Genomic DNA, 17,617 nt, shown 5'->3' on the forward strand with positions numbered 1-17,617 from the left:
AATCATATCAAATGCATCAAACGCATGGTTTCCATTGATTCTGTGCCGGTGCCCCCTGTGTATAGCCTCGCTATTGTTATTTCACTGCTGCTCTTTAATTATTTGTTACTTTTATTTCTTATTCTTATTTTTGGGGGGGTATTTTTTATATTTTTTTTTATATACTGCATTGGCTAAGGGCTTGTAAGTAAACACTTCACTGTAAGGTCTACCTATACCTGTTGTTTTCGGCGCATGTGACATGCATTTTGATTTGATGTATTTGATGCCATTCCATTCACTGCATTCCGGGCATTATTATGAGCCGTTCTCCCCTCAGCAGCCTCCTGTGCTGCTTATAAGCATCTGCACAGAGGTTTCAACTCTCTTTGTCTGAGGATGGAAAAAGCTGTATTGAAAGTGAAAGGCCCAGCCCCACCCATCTTTAAATGAAACGGCCAATGTGGCAGATCCAGCTACCCAGTAATAAGAGGTGATTGGCAGGAAGAATTAACGCCCGCCTTGTTCAGGGGGCTCACCGAAGCTCGCGCGCACATGCACACACGCACCATCCACAATACATTAGAGAGTATTCCACAGTGGCCATGGCAACCCAGGAGACAAACAGTAGGGTGAAAATCTGGCCCAGTGTCAGTGTGGTGCTGGTAGGAGAAAGTGCTACATATGCAAACAAACACTCTCTCGTAATCTACCTGTACTCATAATAACGGCTACACTGCAGTCATCCATTTAGTTAGTTGCTTACTGTTACAACTGCAGCTCCTGATCCTAATCTCTCAGAACCAGTTGTTCTGTAAACACTAGCGAGAGTCTCACAAAATTAGGAACCACAAGTGTCCTTGGTTCTCCAGTTTGACGTCAATACTATTCATAGTAACTTACGTCCTTCGCCCTGTCTAGTGCATAAAAATGAACTAAACCAAACAATTGCTGTGTTCTACTGCGCATAAAGTGTTCACTAAGGTATAGTGCAGTGTGTTAGTCTACCATCCAAACGGCCCATGTGGAAGGTCCAGCTACCCAGTAATAAGATGTGATTGGCAGGTAGAAGGAATGCCTTGCTTTGGTCACAGTGCTGACAAACACACACACACTAGAGGCCTGTATTCTACAGGCACTTGCAATCAATAGCATCTATTAATCACATTATTATTATGAATAGTATTGACGTCAAACGGGAGAACCAAGGACACAGGTGGTTCCACATTTTGTGAGATTATATCTAGTGTTTAGGATCTGTGGTTAGGATCAGAAGCTGGCACTTGCATTAAAATGCAAATCAATTTATAACATTTTTGACACACACACACACACACAGCACTCCTGACAAGACTATGTTTTTCCCGATATCTTAAATCTAATCTAGTTCACCTTTTTCACAGTGGCTTTTGTCCACTTCAGTCAGATCCATGACATGGTCAGTAAAGGCCTGGAGCTGAGAGAGAAATGTTCTGGAGTTGGGAGCAGGAAAGAGGATAGAGAGAGAGTAAGCGAGAGGGAGGGAGGAGAGAGCTGATCTGGGTTGAGTTTAACGGAGAGAGAGCTGACCTGGCCTGGATGTAATGTCATTTTGAGGGGATTACATGGAGGCTAAGGCTGGTCTACTCTGCAGGTGAGTGTATGGTGAGATGCAGATATTGTGGTTTGGATGATATTTTGGACCCATCAACCCTTTAGACTTGTTGGTTCATGCTACAGTACAGGAACAGCTGTTTAAAAATGTACTCAACCATAATGATTCACCAGTAGAGTGTGTCTGTGTTTGTAGGTACTGTGAAGAGATGGTGCCCCTGAATGCCTGTCTCAGACTGGTCAGTAACTGTGAACAGACCCTTTCCAGCCACACCTCCAGACGTCTCATCACCATGGAGAAGATCAAGGAACCAGAGGTGGGTGTCTGTCTGGGCTTCCATCTGTATATGTCTGTCTCTCTGCCCATCCGTGTGTGTGTGTGCTTTTCCTTTTGTACTACCCTGTGTGTGTGCATCTGACTGTGCTGTTACGAGCGTGGGTATGCATTTGAGTGGAACGTCACCCATTTCGAAAAGGTAGATGTATCCCTTTGCGAATATGATTGCAACACCATATAATTGTAGGTTCTCGTGTTGCGCTTACTATGAATTACATGTATCTAAAGAGTAAAGTACCCGTGCCACTGAATATGTTTGTGCTGTGTTTGTATGTACGAGCATGCACATAAACTCCCTTTTTCAGGACCCCATCTTAAAAAGATAATTTGTAGGGTTTAAACACAGTTTCCCATGCTTGTTCAATGAACCACTTTTATTTTATTCATTTCACCTTTATTTAACCAGGTAGGCCAGTTGAGAACAAGTTCTCATTTACAACTGCGACCTGGCCAAGATTAAGCAAAGCAGTGTGACAAAACAGCAACACAGGGTTACACATGGGATGAACAAACGTACAGTCAATAACACAATAGAAAAATCTATATACAGTGTCTGCAAATGTAGTAAGGTTAGGGAGGTAAGGCAATAAATAGTGGCAAAATAATTACTTTTTAACATTAACACTGGAGTGATAGATGTGCAGATGATGATGTGCAAGTAGAGATACTGGGCTGCAAAAGAGCAACAACAAATAACAGTATGGGGATGAGGTAGTTGGGTGTGCTATTCACAGATGGGCTGTGTACAGTGATCGATAAGCTGCTCTGACAGCTGATGTTTAAATTAGTGAGGGAGATATACGTCTCCAGTTTCAGTAATTATTGCAATTCGTTCCAGTCATTGGCAACAGAGAACTGGAAGGAAAGGCGTCCATAGGAAGTGTTGGCTTTGGGGATGACCAGTGAGATATACCTGCTGGAGCGCGTGCTATGGGTGGATGTTAATATGGTGATCAGTGAGCTGAGATAAGGTGGGGCTTTACCTAGCAAAGACTTACAGATGACCTGGAGCCAGTGGGTTTGGCGACGAATATGTAGCGAGGGCCAGCCAACGAGAGCATACAGGTCGCAGTGGTGGGTAGTATATGGGGCTTTGGTGACAAAACAGATGGCACTGTGATAGACTACATCCAGTTTGCTGAGTAGAGTGTTGGAGGCTATTTTATAAATGACTTCACTGAAGTCAAGGATCGGTAGGATAGTCAGTTTTACGAGGATCTGTTTGGCAGCATGAGTGATTTGGATTGGAGATGCTTAATGTGAGTTTGGATGGAGAGTTTACAGTCGAACCAGACACCTAGGTATTTGTAGTTGTCCACATATTCTAAGTTAGAACCGTCCAGAGTAGTGATGCTGGGCAGGCAGGCAGGTGCGGGCAACAATTGGTTGAAGGAGTGTGTTGTATGGCAGGAGTGGAAGGAGTGTTGTATGGCATTGAAGCTCGTTTGGAGGTTTGTTAACACAGTGTCCAAGAAAGGGCCAGATGTATACAGAATGGTGTCGTCTGCGTAGAGGTGGATCAGAGAATCAACACCGGCAAGAGCCCGAGAATTGAACCCTGTGGCACCCCCATAGAGACTGCCAGAGGTCCGGACAACAGGCCCTCCGATTTGACACACTGAACTCTATCTGAGAAGTAGTTAGTGAACTAGACGAGGCAGTCATTTGAAAAACCAAGGCTATTGAGTCTGCCGATAAGAATGAGGTGATTGACAGAGTTGAAAGCCTCGGCCAGGTCGATGAGGACTGCTGCACAGTACTCTTTTATCTATGGCTGTTATGATATCATTTGGGACCTTGAGCGTGGCTGAGGTGCACCCTTGACCAGCTCGGAAACCAGATTGCATAGTGGAGAAGGTACGGTGGGATTCGAAATGGTCGGTGATCTGTTTGTTAACTTGGCTTTCGAAGACTTTAGAAAGGCAGGGCAGGATGGATATAGGTCTGTAACAGTTTGGGTCTAGAGTATCTCCCCCTTTAAAGAGGGGGATGACTGGGGCAGCTTTCCAATCTTTAGGGATCTCAGACGATACGAAAGAGAGGTTTAATAGGCTAGTAATAGGGGTTGCAACAATTTCGGCTGATAATTTTAGGAAGAGAGGGTCCAGATTGTCTAGCCCAGCCGATTTACAGGAATCCAGATTTTGCAGCTCTTTCAGAACATCAGCTATCTTGATTTGAGTGAAGGAGAGGGGGGGGGGGGGGTGCTTTGTCAAGTTGCTGCGGGGGGTGCAGAGCTGTTGGCCGGGGTAGGGGTAGCCAGGTGGAAAGCATGGCCAGCCATAGAAAAATGCTTATTGAAATTCTCGATTATCGTAGATTTATCGGGGGTGACAGTGCTTCCTAGCCTGTGGGCAGCTGGGAGGAGGTGCTCTTATTCTCCAAGGACTTTAGTGTCCCAAAACATTTTGAAATTGGTGCTACAGGATGCAAATTTCTGTTTGAAAAAGCTAGCCTTAGCTTTCCTAACTGACTGAGGATTTTTGGTTCCTGACTTCCCTGAAAAGTTGGATACGGCGGGGGATATTCGATGCTAATGCAGAACGCCACAGGATGTTTTTGTGCTGGTCAAGGGCAGTTAAGTCTGGAGTGAACCAAGGGCTACATCTGTTCTTAGTTATACATTTTTTGAATGGGGAATGCTTATTTAAGAGGAAGGCACTTATAAAGAATAGCCAGGCATCATCTACTGACGGGATGAGGTCAATGTCCTTCCAGGATACTAGGGCCAGATCGATTAGAAAGGCCTGCTCGCTGATGTGTTTTAGGGAGCGTTTGACAGTGATGAGTGGTGGTTGTTTGATCGCTGGCCCATCACGGATGCATGCAATGAGGCAGTGATCGCTGAGATCCTGGTTGAAGACATCAGAGTTGTATTTAGAGGGAAAGTTGGTCGGGATGCTAGCTATGAGGGTGCTCATGTTTATGGATTTAGGGTTGTACCTGGTAGGTTCCTTGATAATTTGTGTGAGATTGAGGGCATCTAGTTTAGATTGTAGGACGGCTGGGGGGCTAAACATATCCCAGTTTAGGTCACCTAGCAGTATGAACTCTGAAGATTGATGATGGGCAATCAATTCAAATATGGTGTCCAGGGCACAGCTGAGGGGGGTCTAACAAGCGGCAACAGTAAGAGACTTATTTCTGGAAAGGTGGATTTTTAAAAGTAGAAGCTCCAACTGTTTGGGCACAGACCTCGATTGAACTCTGCAGGCTGTCATACTATCTTTGCAGCAGAATGCAACTCTGCCCCCTTTGGCAGTTCTATCTTGGCGGAAAATGTTATAGTTAGCGATGGAGATTTCAGGGTTTTTGGTTGTTTTCCTAAGCCAGGATTCAGACACGGCTAAAACGTCCGGGTTGGCAGTGTGCTAAAGCAGTGAGTAAAACAAACTTAGGGAGAAGGCTTCTTATGTTAACATGCATGAAACCAAGGCTTTTACAGTTACAGAAGTCAACAAATGAGAGCACCTGGGGAGTGGGAGTGGAGCTAGGCACTGCAGGACCTGGATTAACCTCTACATCACCAGCGGAACAGAGGAGAAGTAGGATAAGGTTACGGCTAAATGCTATACGAACTGTTTCCGTCTAGCACATTCGGAACAGAGAGTTAAAGCAGCAGGTTTATGGGCACGATAGCATAGATTCAAGGCATAGTGTACAGACAAAGGTAAGGTAGGATGTGAGTACATTGGAGGTGAACCTAGGCATTGCGTAATGATGAGAGAGATATAGTCTCTAGAGACGTTTAAACCAGGTGATGTCATCGGATATGTAGGAGGTGGAACAACATGGTTGGTTAAGGCATATTGAGCAGGGCTAGAGGCTCTACAGTAAAATAAGACAGTAATCACTAACCAGGACAGTAATGGACGAGGCATATTGATATTAGAAAGAGGCATGCGTCCAGTCCAGTGGGTCCAGTAAGTGGTCGGGCTGATTGGGGGCACGGCGATTCAGACAGTTCGCAGGCCGATGTTAACAGTTAGTAGGCCGCGGCTAAACGAGCTAGCAGTTAGCAGACCGGGTTACCAAGCAAGCATTTAGCAGGGGCTGGCAGTTAGCTAATAAACAGTTAATAAACATTGATAAAAGATACCAGTGTTATGAATGGAAATATAGATACACTTTTCCTTAATGCAACTGCTGTGTCAGATTTCAAAAAAGCTTTACGGCGAAAGCACACCTTGCGATTATGTAAGGTCAGCGCTAGTCACAGAAAAACATCCAGCCATGGTCCGAAGAAGGAGAGGTGTCAGAAATAGCGTTATAAATATTCACTTACCTTTGATGATCTTGATCGGAATGCACTCCAAGGAATCCCAGTTCCACAATAAATGTTTGTTTTGATCGATAAAGTCCATCATTTATGTCCAAATACCTCCTTTTTGTTCGCGCTTTTAACCAAGTAATCCAAATGCATAATGCGCGATCACTTGTTCAGACGAAACGTCAAAAAAGTTAAATAATATTTCGTAGAAACATGTCAAACGACGTATAGAATAAATCTTTAGGATGTCTTTATCATAAATCTTCAATAATGTTCCAACCCGGAGAATTCCTTTGTCTTTAAAAATGCAATGGAACGCAGCTACCTCTCACGGGTGCGCACGCGTGATCAGCTCATGGCACTCTGCCAGACCTCTGGCTCAAACAGCTCTCATTCTCTCCTCCTCCACAGTAGAAGCCTGAAACAAGGTTCTAAAAACTGTTGACATATAGTGGAAGCCTTAGGAAGTGCAATATGACCCCATAGACATTATATTTGATAGGCAATGACTTGAAAAACTACAAACCTAAAGATTTCCCACTTCCTGGTTGGATTTTTTTCTCCGGTTTTTGCCTGCCATATGAGTTCTGTTATACTCACAGACATCATTCAAACAGTTTTAGAAACTTCAGAGTGTTTCCAAATCTACTATTATATGCATATTCTAGCTTTTGCGCCTGAGTAGCAGGCAGTTTACTCTGGGTACCTTTTTATCCAAGCTACTCAATACTGCCCCCCAGTCCCAAAGAAGTTAATGAACATGCACCTGTGAAACGGTCTTTAAGACTCTAACAGCTTACAGACGGTAGGCAATTAAGGTCACAGTTTTGAAAACTTAGGACACTAAAGAGGCCTTTCTACTGACTCTGGAAAAAACAAAAGAAAGATGCCCAGGGTCCATGCTCACCTGCGTGAACGTGCCTTAGGCATGCTGCAAGGAGGCATGAGGACTGCAGATGTGGCCAGGGCAATAAATTACAATGTCCGTACTGTGAGACACCTAAGACATCGCTACAGGGAGACAGGATGGACAGCTGATCGTCCTCACAGTGGCAGACCACGTGTAACAACACCTACACAGGATCGATAAATCCGAACATCACACCTGCGGGACAGGAACAGGATGCAACAACTTCCCGAGTTACACCAGGAGCGCACAATCCCTCCATCAGTGCTCAGACTGTCCGCAGTAGGCTGAGAGAGGCTAGACTGAGGGCTTGTAAGCCTGTTGTAAGACAGGTCCTCACCAGACATCACCGGCAACATTTTCGCCTATGGGCACAAACCCACCGTTGCTGGACCAGACAGGACTGGCAAGAGTCGTAGTTTTGTCTTACATGGGGCAATGGTCAGATTTGCGTTTATCGTTGAAGGAATGGGCGTTACACCGATGCTTGTACTCTGGAGCGGGATCAATTTGGAGGTGGAGGGGCCGACGTGGTCTGGGGCGGTGTGTCACAGCATCATCGGACTGAGCTTGTTGTCATTGCAGGCAATCTCAACACTGTGCGTTACAGGGAAGACATCCTCCTCCCTCATGTGGTACCCTTCCTGCAGGCTCATCCTGACATGACCCTCCAGCATGACAATGCCATACTGCTCGTTCTGTGCGTGATTTCCTGCAAGACAGGAATGTCAGTGTTCTGCAATGGCCAGCAAAGAGCCCTGATCTCAATCCCATTGAGCACGTCGGGGACCTGTTGGATCGGAGGGTGAGGGCTAGGGCCATTCCCCCCAGAAATGTCAGGGAACTTGCAGGTGCCTTGAGGAGGACATGCACTGAAGTACTTAATGCAACTGGTGGCCACACCAGATACTGACTGTTACTTTTGATTTTGATCCCCCCTTTGTTCAGGGACACATTCAATTTCTGTTAGTCACATGTCTGTGGAACTTGTTCAGTTTATGTCTCAGTTGTTGAATCTTATGTTCATACAAAATTTACACATGTTAAGTTTGCTGAAAATAAATGCAGTTGACATGTGAGAGGACGTTTCTTTTTTTAATGTTTACTATGAGTTTGAGTCTGTGTGTGTTCTTTAAACGTTCACGTGCAATACAACAGTTACAGTTAAGGGGGATGTCGATGGTGCTTCTCTCGAGGTCTGCAGTAAACCTCAGCATCTGGCTATGTTTGGCTTTTTTTATATACAGCACTTAAATGACTTAATCACACATTTTATGGAAAATAATCCATCTTTGGATTTGACAACCTCTTCACTTCAAAACACCAAATTGTTCCCATAAAGGAAAGCCCTGCGCGAATCACCGCATACACACACACACACTCTAGAATCTGCCTCTGACTCCCAGCGCCCCAAACCTGGAACATATCTCATAGCATGCTACTATATATAGATACAGTTCCGTTAAAGTATTCATACCCCTTGACTTATTCCATATTTTGTTGTTACAGCCTGAATTCAAAATGGATTACATCGATTTTTTTTTCTTTCTCTCAATTGTCTACAGAAATATCTCATTTACATACAGTACCAGTATAAAGTTTGGACACACCTACTCATTCAAGGGTTTTTCTTTATTTTACTATTTTCTACATTGTAGAATACTAGTGAAGACATCAAAACTCTGAAATGACACATATGGAATCATGTAGTAACCAAAAAAGTGTTAAACAAATCTATATCTATCTATATATATATATATATATATGAGCTATTCTATTCTTCAAAGTAGCCACACTTTGACTTGATGACAGCTTTGCACACTCTTGGCATTCTCTCAACAAGCATGAGGTAAGTCACCTGGAATGCATTTGAATTAAGTGAATTAACAGCTCAAATAAGCAAAGAGAAACGAGTGTCCATCATTACGAGAGTCCATCATTACTAAGGCATGAAGGTCAGTCAATCCATAACATTTGAAGAACTTTGAAAGTTTCTTCAAGTGCAGTCGCAAAAACCATCAAGCGCTATGATGAAACTGGCTCTCATGAGGACCGCCACAGGAAAGGAAGACCCAGAGTTACTCTGCTGTGGAGGATCCGTTCCTTAGGGTTACCAGCCTCAGAAATTGCAGCCCAAATAAATGCTTCACAGCGTTCAAGTAACAGACACATCTCAACATCAACTGTTCAGAGGAGACTGTGTGAATTGATTTGCTGAAAATAAACCACTATTAAAGGACACTAACAAGAAGAAGATACTTGCTTGGGCCAAGAAACACGAGCAATGGACATTAGACCGGTGAAAATCTGTACTTTTGGTCTGATGAGTCCAAATTTCAGATTTTTGGTTCCAACTGCTGTGTCTTTGTGAGATGCTGAGTAGGTGAACTGAGTATGATCTCCGCATGTGTGGTTCCCACCGTGAAGGTGTGATGGTATGGGTGTGCTCTGCTAGTGACACTGTCAGTGATTTATTTAGAATTCATGGCACACTTAACCAGCATGGCTACCACAGCATTCTGCAGCGATACTCCATCCCATCTGGTTTGTGCTTCGTCGGACTATCATTTGTTTTTCAACAGAACAATGACCCAACACACCTCCAGGCTGTGTAAGGGCTATTTGACCAAGAAGCAGAGTGATGGAGAGCTGCATCAGATGACCTGTCCTCGACAATCACCCGACCTGGTTTGGGATGAGTTGGACTGCAAAGTGAAGGAAAAGCAGCCAACAAGTGCTCAATATATGTGGGAACTCCTTCAAGATTGTTGGAAAAGCATTCCAGTTGAAGCTGGTTGAGAGTGCCAAGATTGTGCAAAGCTATCAAGGCAAGCTACTTTTAATCATTTCAATTTGAAATATACTTTTATTTGTTTAACACTTTTTTGGGGGGGGTTACTCTATGATTCCATATGTGTTATTTCCTAGTTTTGATGTCTTTACTATTATTCTACAATGTAGAAAATAGTACAAATATTTTGAGTAGGTGTATCCATCCCTTTGCTAAAACACTCCAAATTGAGCCCAGGTGCATCCAATTTACTTTGATCATCGTTGATGTCACTACAACTTGAGTCCACCTGTGGTCAATTCTATTATTTATACATGATTTAGAAAGAAAAACCTGTTCATAAAATGCCGCGCAGTTGACAGTGTATGCCAGAGCAGAAACTATACCATAAAGTCCAAGGAACTGTCCGTAGAGCTATATACAGTGGGGACAAAAAGTATTTAGTCAGCCACCAATTGTGCAAGTTCTCCCACTTAAAAAGATGAGAGAGGCCTGTAATTCTCATCATAGGTACACAATCACATTGTAGGATTTTTTATGAATTTATTTGCAAATTATGGTGGAAAATAAGTATTTGGTCACCAACAAACAAGCAAGATTTCTGGCTCTCACAGACCTGTAACTTCTTCTTTAAGAGGCTCCTCTGTCCTCCACTCGTTACCTGTATTAATGGCACCTGTTTGAACTTATCAGTATAAAAGACACCTGTCCACAACCTCAAACTGATAATCTCCCTCGATCTGGGGCTCCACGCAAGATCTCACCCCGTGGGGTCAAAATGATCACAAGCAAAAATCCCAGAACCACACGGGGGGACCTAGTGAATGACCTGCAGAGAGCTGGGACCAAAGTAACAAAGCCTACCATCAGTAACACACTACGCCGCCAGGGACTCAAATCCTGCAGTGCCAGACGTGTCCCCCTGCTTAAGCCAGTACAGGTCCAGGCCCGTCTGAAGTTTGCTAGAGAGCATTTGGATGATCCAGAAGAAGATTGGGAGAATGTCATATGGTCAGATGAAACCAAAATATAACTTTTTGGTTAAAAACTCAACTCGTTGTGTTTGGAGGACAAAGAATGCTGAGTTGCATCCAAAGAACACCATACCTACTGTGAAGCATGGGGGTGGAAACATCATGCTTTGGGGCTGTTTTTCTGCAAAGGGACCAGGACGACTGATCCGTGTAAAGGAAAGAATGAATGGGGCCATGTATCGTGAGATTTTGAGTGAAAACCTCCTTCCATCAGCAAGGGCATTGAAGATGAAACGTGGCTGGGTCTTTCAGCATGACAATGATCCCAAACACACCGCCCGGGCAACGAAGGAGTGGCTTCGTTAGAAGCATTTCAAGGTCCTGGAGTGGCCTAGCCAGTCTCCAGATCTCAACCCCATAGAAAATCTTTGGAGGGAGTTGAAAGTCCGTGTTGCCCAGCAACAGCCCCAAAACATCACTGCTCTAGAGGAGATCTGCTTGGAGGAAAGGGTATATAACAAAGTATTGCCAACAAAGGGTACATAACAAAGTATTGAGAAACTTTTGTTATTGACCAAATGCTTATTTTCCACCATAATTTGCAAATAAATTCATTAAAAATCCTACAATGTGATTTTCTGGATTTTTTATGATGAAAATTACAGGGCTCTCTCATCTTTTTAAGTGGGAGAACTTGCACAATTGGTGGCTGACTAAATACTTTTTTGCCCCACTGTACCTGGGAAGAATAAAACGTTTTCTAGAGTACAGTGGTCTCCATCATTGGGAAATTGAAAAAATATGGAACTAGAGCTGGCCGTCTGACCAAACTGAGCAAGAAGGAACTTGGTCAAGGAGGTGACGAAGAACCCGATGACCACTCTGACTGAACTACAGAGTTCCTTGGCTAAGATAGAAGAACATGCCAAAGGTGCTTCTACAAAGGTATTGACTCAGGGGTGTGAATACTTATGTAAATTATATATTTATTTATTTCATTTTCAATACATTTGCTACATTTTCTAAAAACATTTTGTTATTATGGGGTACTGTGTGTATGATGGGTCAGACAAATAAATCAGGCTGTAACACAACAAAATGTGGACTAACTCAAGGGGTGTAAATACTTTCTGATGACACTGTACAGTGGTGTCAAATTATTGACACCCTTGATAAAGATGAGCAAAATGACTGTAAAATAAATAAAATACTGAGCCTCTAAAATGACACACTACATTATTTACTATTAATTTATGTTGTGCACAAAATAATCTGAAACAACCAAAAGTAACTGCAAATGCTTCGAAGTTTGGAGTACTTGAAAAATGTATTTTATACTGTCATTGTTTTTTACATTTTTTATCAAGGGTGTCAATTTGGGACCCAACTGTTTATCACATTTCCGTAGTCTCCTCCTGGCAGGCTGTATCCAGCAATGCTGCTCAACCCACTCTTCAAAGGCTTCTGCTTTACAGGCTGAAGTGGTAAAAATCTAATCAAGACGGGCATTCCTGCCTGACTGGGCCGTGAACCTGGCCCTTCTCCCCGTCCTCCATAAATTGTGATGCGATGTTGGCTCAAAACTGAAATTGCTATTTATCCAATCGGAGGTAAGGATTTGCAATAGCTAGAAAGCTGGAGAATGTAGGCTACCATTCATATTGAGATCAAATCAATGTTTATTGTTTGCGTACACAGTTTAGCAGATTATATAGCGGGTGCAGTGAAATGGTTATGTTACCAGCTCCTTATAATTCAGTACAATGTCAAACAAGTACACACACAATGATACAGAGACTCATCCATGCTTTTATTACAAGCAGGCTTGATTACTGTAATGCTATTCTGTCGGGTCTACCCAAGAAAGCCATTGGTCAACTGCAAAACATATAGAATGCTGCAGCACGGGTACTGACCAAGACCATATGAAGAGCGCACATTACACCGGTTTTAAAGTCTCTGCGCTGGCTGCATGTGCGTTTTTGAAATAAATGCTAAGATTATTCTATTGGTTCTTAAAATAATTAATGATTGTGCACCCCAATACATGTCAGACATGCTTTTTAGTTATGTAACCAGTAGGTCCCTCAGGTCCCGTGGTACTGGCCTTTTAACTGTTCCAAAGCTCAGGACCAAGATGCATAGAGAGGCAGCTTTTAGTTATTATGCCCCCAGCCTCTGGAATAGCCTGCCAGAGAACCTGAGGGGGGCCAAAACTGGACATATTTAAAAGAGATCTTAAAACACACCTTTTTAGCTCAGCTTTTCCTTAGGGTGATTTTTAGTCTTTCAGTTTCTATTGTTATTCCTTTGTTTTCTATCCTCAGATTTTTGCTAATCTATAAAAAATGTAAAACTGAACATTTTAGATAAGTATTCAGACCCTTTACTCAGTACTTTGTTGAAGCACCTTTGGCAGCAATTACAGCCTCAAATCTTCTTGGGTATGACGCTACAAGCTTGGCACACCTGTATTTGTGGAGTTTCTCCCATTCTTCTCTGCAGATTCTCTCAAGCTCTGTCAGGTTGGATGGGGAGCATTGTTATCACAGCTATTTTCAGGTCTCTCCAGAGATGTCCAGGCTCTGGTTGGGCCACTCAAGGACATTCGGAGACTTCTCCAGAAGCCAGTCCTGCGTTGTTTTGGATGTGTGCTTAGGGTCGTTGTCCTGTTGGAAGGTAAACCTTCGCTCCAGTCTGAGGTCCTGAGCGCTCTGGAGCAGGTTTTCATCAAGGATCTGTCTGTACTTTGCTCCATTCATCTTTGTCTCAATCCTGATTAGTCTCCCAGTCCCTGCTGCTGAGAAACATCCCCACAGCATGACGCTGCCACCACCATACTTCACCGTAGGGATGGTGCCAGATGTGACGCTTGGCATTCAGGCCAGACAGTTCAATCTTGGTTTCATCAGATCAAAGAATCTTGTTTCTCATGGTCTGAGAGTCCTTTATGTGTCTTTTGGCAAACTCCAAGCGGGCTGTTATGTGCCTTTTACTGAGAAGTGTTTTCCGTCTGGCCACTCTACCATAAAGGCCTGATTGGTGGAGTGCAGCAAAGATGCTTGTCCTTCTGGAAGGTTCTTCCATCTCCACAGAGGAACTCTGGAGCTCTGTCAGAGTGACCATCGGGTTCTTGGTCACCTCTTTGACCAAGCTCTGCTCAGTTTGGCCGGGCGGCCAGCTCACGAAGAGTCTTGGTGGTTCCATTTAAGAATGATGGAGGCCACTGTGTTCTTGGGGACCTTCAACGCTGTTTTGGTGCCCCAGATATGTACCTCGACATAATCCTGTCTCTGAGCTTTACGGACATTTCCTTTGACCACATGGCTTGGTTTATGCTCTGACATGCACTGTCAACTGTGGGACCTTATATAGATGTGTGTGCCTTTCCAAATAATTTCCCATCAATTGAATATAGCACAAGTGGACTCCAAGTTGTAGCAACATCTCAAGGATGATCAATGGAAACAGGATGCACCTGAGCTCAATTTCAAGTCTCATTGCAAATGGTCTGAATACTTAAATAAAGTATTTCTGTAAATTTGCACAAATTTAAAAAAAAAACTGTTTCTGCTTTGTTATTATGGGATATTGTGTGTAGATTGCTGAGGATAAATAAGGCTGTAACGTAACAAAGTGGAAATAATCAAGGGGTTTGAATACTTTCCGAAGGCACTATGTATACACTGGAACAATTTACACTATGTACTAAGAATGATGTGTACAGCAGTAAATATATTAGTGAGCTATGTCAATAATCCATTATGTAAATAAGATATGCTGTGGGTATAAACAGTCACTAAATACAAAGTACAGTAGTAGAATTATTAGAATGAGCTATGATGGGAATAGAGTATTTAAATACTCAGTGGAAAATGGGAAGTGTCCAGTGGTTCAATATCTCTTTCATGGGACAGCAGTGTTGGTTGTGTGTGTGTGTTTGAGAGAGTATGCAGTGTCAGTTTGTGTGAATTTAACTGCTTCCATTCAGAAGTGATGTTTGTGTTTTTAACTCCTACCACGGAGCACTTTGAAGTTAGTTGCTGAGCTTTTATATTCTGTGTTGAATGGTTTGGTGTATGGTTGTGTTGGGAAATGTTCAGATTTGGGACAGGTGTGTGAACTCTAGGCCTATCAATGACTACCAGGTAGAAAATATAACCTGGAAAACTTTGACCTCTGTGGTTATTGAATACCCTGCTCTAAGGAAGTATTAGGAGCTTCATATCTGGGATTGCTCTTTAAGCTCTTGGATGTGGTGGAGACTGAAGGAAACTATCTCTAGGTCCATGACAGGTTGCCTGGCAGTGGTAACCAGGGCCGACAGAGAGAGGTTGTGTTGACGAATGGCAGGCCAGCTGTGGAGTCATCCCTTCTAGCACTCTGCATCCCCGACACCTCATTACTCCTCATCCCTCTCACCATCCCTCCCGCTCCATCCAACTTTCTGTCCACCCCGGCACATTCTTGCCTGCTGGCCTGCCAAACACTGCCTAACGACCTGGCCAAAGCCCTAACCAGGACAATATGAGGAACTTAACACTCTGCTAACATTTTATTATTGTTACACTGAGCTTGTGACGGCAAGGTGGAAAACAAGGTGAGAATTTTATCCTGTGGTTGTTTGGTTAGTTTAATGGGATACCTGGCAGAGGTCTGATATCATCTGATTTCTTTCTTCCTTCACCTGTGTTCAAAGGCATTTTTATGACGCTAAATTTGTTTACTTAACCGATGTTGTAGGTGAATTGGTTCCGCTTTGTGAAGGCAAACCCTCTCACTTTTTTCGAAAATTTAAGAGGTATAATTGTACTAAGAACTTTCTGTTGTTGGTATATGGGGCTAAATTGTATTTTCTCTCTCTATAGGAGACAGATGCGCTGGCCCACCTGTCAGACCCTCACTTTAGCCCGTACCAAGGCCACAACGCCTTCAGGGAAAAGTACTTCAGCGGCATCAGCAAGAGGACATTGACAGGAAAGGAGGAGACCAACAAGATGGCCACCAACGGTGGGGAGTAATGTAAGGATCACACGATGGCCCAATTCCAAATGGACCCCTAAGCCAGTATGCAATTGTGGAGAGGATTTCACTGGTGCAATCGATATGGTAATAACTCCACCTTGCTGTTTGATAGGCTAGGTGAAAGTTTCACCATATTGCATATACAAATTGAATCCTCACAGATCTGCACAAGAGCATTAGGTGAAGGTTCTAGGGGTCCATTTAGGATTGGGCCGACACCTGCCTATGGTTTACAATGGACTCCATGGGGACATAGGGCTCCCTGTTTTAAATGTCTCATTTTCTATTCAAATATGTTTTTTATTGTTTGATGTTTATTGCCCTTTGTGTAATAAGTGTGAATTGTGAACGAATAAACACCATTTTAAAATATGTATTTATTTATTTATTGGAGGCAGGAGATTTAAGGGCTCTCAATGTTCTACATCTTTCTGTGTTATTTTTGTCTTATCCCAGCAAGCACAATATCAGACTTGTTTCAAGAGGGCCCTAAGTGTCTAGAGTACTGTTAAAGGGCTTTACTTTCAGGCAGCTGTATCCATGTACCAGAGGGCATTTAGATAACAGTTTGACAGTATCCCTGCAAGATTCCAGATGAGACCAGGGACAAACTTGTTTCAGACAAGTCGTTTCTCAAGCTTTTATATCCGGACATTATAAGAAACGAACGGTTCCTTATTGTAAAGACACAGAATAAGTTTCTGAAGTGCCAGCCATGGTTTGTTTGTTGTTTTGCCATCATTGGCAGAATCTGGGAAATGCTCAACTGTGTTCTTTTAGTGAAGGTGTTGTTTATCTAACGTTGGCTCTTGAGAAGTGATGCCATCATCTTGGCCACCCTGCATGGTCCAAGCCTTGGGGGTGTTGTGTGAAGTGATGTTTGTGTGACTGAAGGAAATACTTTTGTGGAGGGAGCCTGGTGTTTGTGGGGGGCAGTGCTTTTGAGGACGGTGGGTATGTCTTAAATGGCACACACTTATACTATACTGTGCTGTATAGTGCTCTACATTTGACCAGAGCCCTATTGGCATTTATATAGGAAATAGGATGCCATTTGTGACGCAGACTGAATCATACCAGTCTACCTTTGACTATTTGGAAAGATGAGAAGCAACCTAACTGTCTGTAGTTTCTGTCAGAAATCTAGACTCTTGTCACCACTGAATCAGTGAGGAATAACTTTAGATGAGGTTCATTTTACCTAGCCACAGCGATCAGGCTGGTTCCAACTGGCTAAATGTTACCTGCTAATTTATCAAATCTGACTACTTTCAAAGGGTTAAGCAACCATAATAACATAATACAAAGTTATTACAGGGTTTTTATGGTCATTAAAAGTAATGGATTTTGTAATGGTGTTTCCTAAGCCTGGAAAAGTCATGGAAATGTATTTCATAATTTGATAATAAAATGTATTTAGGCACAGGTTTTACATATTTTATCAATCCCCCAAAAAATCTGCATATCGCCAAGATCGGAATGATGCATTAGCGCGTCTGTGTTTGTAAATTCGAACCGAATGTGAATCAAAATAATTTTGTGAATCGTGAACAGTAATTTTAGGAAAAAAATATTAGATGTAGCCTTTCTTTTGGATTATTTGGCTTCAAAACTAGTTTTGTAGATACTTCCTGTTGATTTGGGCATCCAGTGTATAGGACATTGCAACTCAATAGATGCTAGTCAGCAGGGGCGGACTGGGACCAGAAATCGTCCCTGGCATTTGTAACACATCGGCAAT

At 43.0% G+C, this 17,617-nt stretch overlaps 1 protein-coding gene across 2 annotated transcripts in view; it reads left to right on the forward strand.

The window, feature by feature from the left end:
* Nucleotides 1-16,248, forward strand: part of LOC110511603 (tRNA (guanine(10)-N(2))-methyltransferase TRMT11) — a 31,244-nt gene extending 14,996 nt beyond the window's left edge. For both annotated transcript variants that reach the window (XM_021592456.3, XM_090227337.1), the window contains exons 12-13: nucleotides 1,769-1,889; nucleotides 15,720-16,248. In XM_021592456.3, the coding sequence (XP_021448131.3) occupies nucleotides 1,769-1,889; nucleotides 15,720-15,872 (274 nt within the window). In that variant the 3' untranslated portion in view covers nucleotides 15,873-16,248. The remainder of the gene's footprint in view (nucleotides 1-1,768; nucleotides 1,890-15,719) is intronic.
* The last annotated feature ends 1,369 nt before the right edge of the window (nucleotides 16,249-17,617 follow it).

Source organism: Oncorhynchus mykiss, chromosome 3 (assembly GCF_057628025.1).
Source record: "Oncorhynchus mykiss isolate SJ-2025 chromosome 3, ASM5762802v1, whole genome shotgun sequence".
Taxonomy (NCBI): Eukaryota; Metazoa; Chordata; class Actinopteri; order Salmoniformes; family Salmonidae; genus Oncorhynchus; species Oncorhynchus mykiss.